Source organism: Beta vulgaris, chromosome 6 (genome assembly GCF_026745355.1).
Source record: "Beta vulgaris subsp. vulgaris cultivar EL10 chromosome 6, EL10.2, whole genome shotgun sequence".
In the NCBI taxonomy this organism is placed as follows: domain Eukaryota; kingdom Viridiplantae; phylum Streptophyta; class Magnoliopsida; order Caryophyllales; family Amaranthaceae; genus Beta; species Beta vulgaris.
Genome location: NC_079207.1, coordinates 15,177,962 through 15,188,008, shown reverse-complemented (window position 1 = coordinate 15,188,008; position 10,047 = coordinate 15,177,962). Strand labels below are relative to the sequence as shown.

General features: G+C 34.3%; 1 protein-coding gene across 1 annotated transcript; it reads left to right on the top strand.

Annotated features, from left to right (window-relative positions):
• Positions 1-5,369: 5,369 nt before the first annotated feature.
• LOC104895944 (BES1/BZR1 homolog protein 2) lies at positions 5,370-7,757 on the top strand. Its single transcript, XM_010682593.4, has 2 exons — positions 5,370-5,907; positions 6,434-7,757. Exons 1-2 carry the CDS (start codon positions 5,689-5,691, stop codon positions 7,175-7,177), a joined length of 963 nt encoding a protein of 320 aa, XP_010680895.1. The 5' UTR covers positions 5,370-5,688; the 3' UTR covers positions 7,178-7,757.
• Positions 7,758-10,047: the final 2,290 nt, after the last annotated feature.

The window sequence follows — 10,047 nt, the reverse complement described above, 5'->3', positions numbered from 1 at the left end:
TGTTTAGTCATAATTTAGCTTCTTAACCTTTATAATTGAGACCACTTTAATATTTAACTTAGCACTTAGAATGGTGAATTATCGCCGCGATCAATTCTTGTCTTACTCATTAAAAATCTAGAATCTTTCTAAGACAAATCCAACCCTAATAAACTTGTTTTATTAGCACAATTCATACACTTAAGATTATTAAGATGAGCCGCTCACTCTTATTAACCTCAAGTCGTCCTCTTTATCCAACTATTAAACGCCGCGCCTAATAGTCATATAGCATAATTTGAGTATCTAAACAACTAATTGCGTCCAATTACAAGTAAAGATATCAAATTTCATAACCAACCAACAATAGTATGAATTGTATAAATACTAAATTAAATAATTAAATTCAATCAACTTAGCGTTAACCAATTAGACTCAAATAATAGAAATATAAGAAACTGAAATCAAGAATAAATTCAGATAGAATCAAGTTCAATCACAAGAACAACTAATTGAAAATAGAAGAGAGAAAACTCATGACTGTAGACCCGAATTGATGCAGCCGCTACCCTCAATTCGCTTCCGAACGCAATACTTCTTCAATTCCTGTCAACTTGTCGATCTTGGACGAACCCGATTATTTTCTTCACTCTCACGAACTCTCTTGTATGTGTGCGTGCTTTTCCTTTCCAAAAGATGGTAAATTTATATCTAATTGTGTAGAAGATAGAATCAAAAAGATCAAATTTCATAACTGGAAATCTCCTAACAATCTGTATCGTGAAAATTTTAAGAGATAAAATCATATCTCCTCCTTGTTTCTTGCGTGGAATTCGGTAAGGTAGAAACAGCTTTCCTCTTCTTTTGTTTGCTGTGTAGACCAAGTTGAGGAAGGAGGAATAAAGGTAGACTTGGCCCCTTTGTTTTCTTTCTTTTACATTACAAAACTCACGTGAGCTTGAGCTCACTTTTATTATTTTTTTTTTCTTCTTTTCTTTTCTTCTCTTCTTTCTTTTAGTCTTGTTGTCTTCCTTTAGCAAATTGAACTTGTAAAATACCTATAATAAAATAACACATATTTAAGCTAATTATTCAATAAAATATAATATGGACATAAATACATCACTTATTAATAAAAGTCAATAAATATTATAAAATAACACATAGAAGACAACTATAAGACTAATTTTAGGGGACAAAAATATAGAAATATATGCGCTTATCAAAAGCTCACAAGCATGGTTAATAAAGTTTTAAATTACAATTTTATTTTTTTATTTTTAATCCAGTTGGACCTTAAGTATTACTCCAATAAAGTTCAACATTAGTTAAGAAAACAAGAACCAACCATATTTTCTTTATAAATAGTTACTACTCCCTACCTCAGCTTAGAGTTTAATTTTGTACCACCTTGGTTGGGAAATAAATATATACTCTATCTTTTCACAAAAGGAATGAAATATATTTTTAAATATTAGATTACTTAATAATCTAAACTTTCTGTATTAAAAGACGTTCCTAAACAAGAAACAGTGCCACGTGGTGCTCTCGTTAAGGGTATTTTACTCCATGTATTCCACATACAAGAAAAAAAAATAGAAACCACATACTGCACATAGTATAATGTTTGATCCCGTGACTTCAAGTTTATAAACTAAAGTCTTAACCACTAGACCAAGTAATATTTAATGTTATCATTTTAAATTATAACATTAATAAATGAAAATTTTCTTTACTCAGAGGCATATATAACTCGGACCTAATAATTAGTTAAACTATTTAATAATTGATTATTTAACTACACTTAAACATATTGCTAAGAGCCTAAGATGCTGCCTTTTTTTGGAGTTCTTTTTTTTTTTTAACAAAATATGAAGTCTCACATTGAAATCTTAGCTTTAACAGGTTATAAAAGCATAGGTAAGAGTGACTTTTTTTTCTTTAAGAAAACATGAAGTCTAATATCAAAATCAGCAATGCTAAGAGGGGAACCAATTCATAAAAGCATATGTAGAATGAGTTTGTTTTTCTTTACCAAAACATGGAGTCACACATTGAAATCTTAGCTAACAGGAAAACTAATTTACAAAAGCATATACATGTAGACTGAGTGAAGAAGCTCAACTACTTGCTTTGGGTTACACTATTGGCATACTTAGGTCTATACGATCGGGCGTACGTATATCATTAGTTATTAATTAACTTGGTCAACAATTATGATTTTGCTCAACTTTTTAAAAAAGAATTTCGAGCAGCCCAAATATTTGAGTCAATGAGCTTCAAGCTTGAGCCGAATTTGACTTCAACTTTTTCGAGCCAAGTCGATCGAGCTTGAGCATGTTCGGTCTTGATTCGACTCGTTAATATCCTTAATTAACTAAAGTTTCTTATCTCTTACTCTTTTCTGACTTTTACTCAAAATCCCATCTAACTTAGGCTCATTCACATCCAAGGAAAAACCTATGCTCGCACTTAATTATAAGTTTATGGTCTTCCATCGGCTTATAACTAATTAAGTCTTATCTTAAGTATAAGACTAGATTACAATGATATTATCAATGAACTTTTAAATAAACATAATGCTATAAATTTTGGTTTCTTGAAAACCTCATTTATGTGTGGAACAATACCGGTTCACCATACTTCCTTTACTTCTTAATAGATGCATCATATTGATTGGGCACACTTGCATATTCACATATTTGACCATCAATATATTCAATTATTTAAAATTGAAGGGAGTATACTATAGGAATAATGAAATTTAATATATACTTCTATATATTAACAATAAATTTTGTTGTATGAACAATCAAATTTGTTATGTGGTAACATTTCGATTAATTGTAAGAATAATTGTCATACGATGTAGAAAAAGAACTATAAATGGTGTAGGTATTTTAAATAAGACATGGAACTCAATATAATTTTGATGCACATAATTTTCACTAGATTAGTGTAGCTTAAAGTAAACTGAACATTAATTTTGGAAACATTGTGCAATAATAAATTTTATAGCACTGATTTTATGAATTAGTACCTTTTATGTTTCATTTTTGTCTAATTAGTACCTTTAATTAATTTATTGTTTTAAATTCTGTACATTTAAAGTATAGAATCATTAAATTATTAGCACAAAGGTGAAAGAAGAAGATAGGAGATGGATACATAAGTTGTAATTTGCTGGGTCTGTCCGGTAAAGGTTGAGGTTGCTAGGCCTGTCTAGCGTGTCTTTTGGCTGTATCGATTTTGTTTAGGGCTTTATAATTACTTAACTTCCAAAAAAAATCAGTACATTTTCCCAAATTTATGTCCAAATTGGTCAAAATCCTGACATCATTAACCTTGTTTCCCCCTTCAATTCTTGCACGTGTATTGCAGGTTCTTTCCTGTACATCCTCTCTCCAACTCGCCCCTACTAATCCCCCCATTTATATACCTTCCTTCCCCATCAACAAGAAACTTGTTCCATCTTTCTCGAAATTCTCTCTGGTCAAAGACAATTCAACTATAGGGAATTGGGTTTCAAGTTGACTTCTCCGAGTTCAGAGGTATGTTTTGTTAATTTATTTTTCTAGATAGATTCGCTGCTTTGTGGTCCAAAAAATCTAAAATGAGTACCTTTCCACAAGGAGGATTACTCAGCATAGTAGAGACAAATGCTTAGGATGATAGAGATAAAGAGGATAGAGGGAAAGTGGGGGAAGGGAGATAAAAGAGGAGAGTGAAGTCCCACAAATTTGGAAGACACAAAAACACAAAAAATTGGAGAAAGAAATAAAGTTAGTGTCGGAATTTTGACCAAAAGGTACTAAATTTAAAACATTTGAAGTACTTAAAGGTACTACTTCCTCCGTCCCATAATATAGTGCTTGTTTCCTTTTTGCACGGTTTCTAAGATATACCTTTGACCTTTGATATCTTCAATTCCATATTGATAAAAAAATATAAAAGTTGATATTATGGAAGTACATATTAATACGAATATAACAAGGTCCTACATGAGTATTTTTTTTCTTTATATTAATGAGCGTATTTGGTCATAGATTTTAAAGCTTGACCTCACGAGAGAGAAACTTAGACTATATTATAGGACAGACGGAATAGTTGACAAAATAAAACATAAAAGGTACTAGTTCACAAAATTAATGCTATTAAAGGCACTATTCCACTCCTGTGAAAAAAGGTAGCATTTCACGATTTTCCCTTTAATTTTACTTTACATGAATTATTCGTCACCAACAATTTTTATCAATCAATAAACAACCGATATAAACAATTGATAAGAAAAAGAAAATTGGTCATATCAGCCAAGTCAAACACACACACACACACACAACATTAACTAACAACCACCAAAAAAAATTGACAAACAATCATTCAATTTTACACATAAAAATATTGCATTACTCCTATTTTACAAACTATACATTATAAACATATAACAATCCAACCCATAAATTGGGGGAAAGAAAAGGAGCCTAAATTAGTGTTGAAACACTTATAGTAAAATGTGTTCGTTGATGATATATGATGATTATGTTTCAATGTTGTGTTGTGATGAAACATAGTGAGAAAGAAGAAATATAACAAAAAGAAAAATTAATAGAGGGCTCGCTCTCAGTAGATCGCATGCTTAGAGCTGTCAAGTAATTGGAATTTGAACCAATTTCTCTATGGAGCGCTTGCTCCATGGAGGAGCGTTTGCTCCTCTTTGGAGCACTCGCTCCACAGGGGAGTGCAAGCTCCAAGTTCGTTAGTTTGCCTGACGAGGCACTTGTTTTGTTAAATGTTGCGTGCCTTCTTATGTAAATGGTTGCGTGATCTCAATTTTTTCTTTTGTAAATCTTCCCTAGTATATATAGGAAGATGTCACGTATGAAATGAAGTTAGATTCATTCACATACTTGTTTAAGGAGATTCATTTCTAGATTTTTCTCCTTGTTCATTGTAAAATACAACCTTCAAACACATTGTATGATGAGAACCATACGCACGATTAACATGAATGACTAGATTATGAACACAAAGAAGAATACCAATGAACATGTAACAACAAAGATGTACATATGTTCATTTGGCTTGGTATCCATGTACCTATGTATCGGCTTGTAATCCATGTATATTTGGCTTATTATCAATGTACATGTGCACACTATATTCTATGTACTAGCGTGTACACCATCTAGACGTTGAAAAAAGAGGGGTAAGGGAATCTTGGATAATAAACCCACGAGCTACAAGTTGTAAGTACTGTAATAAGAATCCTAGTAGTAGTAATACAATACTCCATTTTGTTTTGTAAAAGGTCCTCATTCCAACAAATCCCCTTATTATATCTATTTCCTCATTTACTTACAAAAATATCCCCTCAATAAAGAAAAGAAAAAGGTCAAAAAGTGGGGCGAGGAGTATTGTGGAGAGGCATTCTCCTCGTGAGCAGCCTGTCACGATTGTCTAACTGCCTCTCCCTCTGCCAACTAAAATAGAGAAGACTCAATACTCAAACACTCAACACTAAAGAAAAGAGGAGAGAGAAAAGAAACCCACGCAACGCACGCACCAAGGCAGGCACTAGGCAGCATCACTTAGACAACCCACACGCTTTTTCAGCAGTACCCCCCAAACAATAGAGACTTGGAAAGAGAGAGAAAGTGAATAATAAGCATTCTTTGTTTGTGTGTGTCTGAGGCGAGGAGAGAGAAAATAATGGGCGGAGCAACAGGAAGATTACCTACTTGGAAAGAGAGAGAAAACAACAAGAAAAGGGAGAGAAGAAGACGAGCTATTGCTGCTAAGATCTTCACTGGTCTTCGAGCTCAGGGTAGTTATAAGCTTCCTAAACACTGCGATAATAACGAGGTTTTGAAAGCTCTTTGTAGAGAAGCTGGTTGGATTGTTGAAGAAGATGGCACTACTTATCGCAAGGTTTTTCTTTTCTTTCTTTTTGATCTGATTGCTACTTTTCTGTTTATAGATCTGATTTCAATTGTTTGATTTTAGGTGGATTTCATCTTTCTATGCAATTTTAGAGGGAATGCTATCTTAAGATCCCAAATTCATTTCTGGGTTTCAATTGGATTCACTTGAAGTTTATTTCTTCAATATTATCTGTTTACAAAAGTCTTGATTTCTGATTTCTAATTTCTATATCTATTCTATTCTGCATTTCTGCTTGGTTAGATTCACAATTTTTTCCGTCCTTGACTCTTGCAAATAATATCATAAAACTAATGTGTTGATTTCAATCAATTTTAAACCAAGGCTGATTTTCTTAGTTTTGCACATTAATATCTTTGTTTTTACTCATTGACTTGTTTATGCTATTCTGTGAACTGATCTGTAGCAAAGTATTGTGATTCTGAATTTCTGATGTGGTTGGCCGTTCTGTGAATTTAATGGAGATTCAGATAGTTTTGTAAATGTACTCTGTGCTAATGTAGTTGCATTTCAGGGATGCAACCCACCTCCAATGGATATGGCGGGCACATCAGCCAACATTAGCGCGTGTTCGTCTCTTCAGCAGAGTCCACAATCATCAGCATACCCCAGCCCTATACCTTCATACCATGCCAGCCCAACATCATCTTCCTTCCCAAGTCCTTCGCGTTATGACTCAAACCCCTCGAATTACTTGCTCCCTTTCCTTCGCAATTTGGCTTCTATTCCTACGAATCTGCCGCCTATTCGTATATCAAGTAGTGCCCCTGTAACTCCTCCGCTCTCTTCCCCGACATCTAGGAGCTCCAAGCGTAAAGCGGACTGGGAATCCTTGTCGAATTCAAATGGTTCTGGCTCTCAACAATCTGCTCACCACACAGCTTTTGCTGTTTCTGCCCCATCAAGCCCTACACGCCGGAACAACATTACCCCTACTATACCGGAATGTGATGAATCCGATGCTTCTACTGTTGATTCTGGTAGGTGGGTGAGCTTCCAGACAGGGGCCACCTTAGGTTCTCCATCTTCTCCTACATTCAATCTTGTAAAACAAGCTGTTGCCCAGAGGAGTTCTATGCAGGGCGCACTTAATGGGTCTGTTGCTCTAGGTTGGGGAGGTGCTATGGAGAGAGGACATGGTCCCGAATTTGAGTTTGGAAACGGTGCTGCTGTTATGGCTTGGGAAGGTGAGAGAATACATGAAGTGGGTGTGGATGATTTGGAGCTTACACTTGGAAGTGCCAAGGCTAGATGCTGAAGGTACTCCCTTGCAGTTCTCGTATTTGCCTCTCCCAATTGAATTGAAAAGTAGGTACTTGCTGAAATTGTTGTATGTAGTAAAATCAATTGTACAGGTTTCCTATCAAATGGAGCCATTTCTGAGGCCTGATAATGTTAATCATGATAGGGCAGACTTTGGGTAGTCTGGGAAAGCATATATATGACATGAAAGGTGCCTTTACCTTAAGCAAACTGAGAGGCAGAGCGTGTCAATTGTTGATGTTGCTTCCTCTGTTTCTTTTTTTTTTTCTTGAGCATAAATGGTTGTTAATATAAGGTTTTATTTGTAAGTCGTGACTGTTAAACTAGGCTGGTTTTAGAGGCTTAGCATTGTAGAACTTTTGGTATATGTTAAAAGTCCGAGGGTAACTCAGGCACCTATAGTGACTAGCGTAGTAATTCTAATCAGCCAAAAAAAAAGTTTGTTTTTTTTATTTGTAATAGCAGCAGCCAATTTCGGTGATGAACTGATGTTGGCTTATCGATTTAACTGTTTTTGTTCTTGATTTATGCTGCTCTAATTGCAGTGTTTGAGTGCTGTGATGGCAGCATCTTAAGCACCATCCAAAGATTCATTGCGTAGTTTGTATGGAACTAAGTTATGGTGTCATGTTCATGTCAAATCATGTTTATTGCAGTGTTTGTGAGCTTTGAATTTCAGTGATGTTTATTTGCACTGTATGAGAACTTCGATGGCAGCATCTTAAGCACACTCCAAGCATGTAGTGCATACTTTGTATGATATTCTTACAGCAGTTATAGGATATTTGGAGGACTTCTTCAAATTTTTATAACTTGTAGGATCAATTTGGTGTCAGTTCGTCAATTTTTATCAATGATTCATATGAATATCTTGGAATCATCAACAATTTCTTCAAATATATTTTTACTTGTCAGATAAAGCTCGTTTGGTTGAAGTTGGGAAGTATAACTTTCCATGATTTGCATTGCCCATGAAATTTTATTTACTAGGAAGTACATTTTTTTGTTTGGTTGAGCATGAGAAATTATATTTCCTATGAAAATTTTCACTTACCTAGGGAGGCCTAGATAAGTTATTTCCTCCCTTTTGTACGAAATAATGTTTTTGCCAACCAAACAACAACATATATTTACTTCCTAGGAATTATAATTTTCCATGCATTTGAAGATTAACCAAACAAGCTCAGAGTTTGCAATTGATTTGATTTTTCCTGATCTCTTTATATTATTGCATTTTCAATTCTAACCATTGAAATTTCTTAGTTGATTATGTTTCTTTTTGAGTTCTTTAATCAACTTCAATTTCTTCTGATATTTAATCCAATCTCCAAGTGCGATGGGCGATGGGTACAAATACGCAAATTCTTTCGCTTGATCATCATTATCTATATCCATCAAGGAGTTTTGATGGATCAAGATTTGGAGAATGGACTATCAGCTCAAAAAAGCTTGCATTCAATGATGGGTCCTTGTTTAAGCTTCCTTCATATTCAACCACACCGAGGAGTGGGGGAGAGGTTCGATATCTGAGTGTCTTTTTTATCGTGAGGGTTTGATTTGGAAGAGCGTTTTCTCCAGATCTTAGAACACTTGGTTTTGCTCACTTAACCATGAATTCTTGATCTCTTACGATCTCATTTGCAATTAAACACATTTTATTAGTTAATATCACAAGATTAAGTTGATTTACAAAGAAGAAAATTACACATAATAACCCGTATAAACTTCTAAATACTGTACTAAAGTGTTTGATGAACTAATAAATCAAACAATCATGGTACACATTGTATTCAGGGGTTGCTGACTTGCTGTAGCCCCCATTGTGTGCTGTTACATGTAATCATTTGGATACGCGGATATTTTGTCGTTAGTTTCAGGGAAAACATCAAGTCTCGCTAGGTTGATGTTTAAAGTGCATTCTGAAACCGAATTATGATTTTGAACATTAGTGCCCCTCCTTTTTGTCTCCGTGATTTGTGATTGGGAATGGCAACGGATCCAATCAGGCTGAATTTTAAAAACTTCGTATTTGACCCAGCTTTATTCAGATGTTATTCGGGTCGTCCGGACTCGAAATAAACTTAAGACTTATGTCCGTCTAATCTGCCTCGTAAATGACATGGACTATTTTATTACTTAAGATCACAAAAGTGAGTGTTTGATAATATAACTGTACAATATATTACTTGTTTTATAATAATATATTAATATAATTGTTTTATTCTAATGTAGATCGAGTTTATAAGCTGATAAGGTGGCATTAGTAGTCAGATTCTGGTCGATTTGTCAGATTTTTCATTTCTCAGAGGACTCGAATGAGATTTTCACATTCTCGAATTCAGATTGGAATTTTTTGGTTAGATCAAGTCTGAATTGGATTCGGAGTAAATCGTCATCCCTACTTGTATTTATAGATGTGTAGCTTGATATATATCTTTGGCCCCTCTTTCGGGAACCCCATGATAAGAAGAATTTCCTAGGTGCTGTCGTTGCACAGGGTCACTCACCTAGAGGCCCAACAAGCCTCAAACCCCCCCTCCCCCCCTCCAAACAATATTGAAATTGTTGGTTCCACAAAGATTTGAACCTTAGTCTTACATGTGAGAGATAAGAAACCATACCATTGTACCCAAGGGTCCTTGGTAGATGTATAGCTTGATATGGCGAGGACTAATGTCTCGTAGTATTTTTACTACATCACAATCCAATTCTCTTAGGGTTTTTTCTATTGATCATATTTTTCCTTATTTTCATAAAACATAAGAAAAATCAAGAAAAGTCTAGAAATAATAAGAAAAGTTTAGATTAAATAAGAAAAGTTTAAAAAGAATACAAAAAGTTCATAATGGTTAAGAAAAGTAAAAA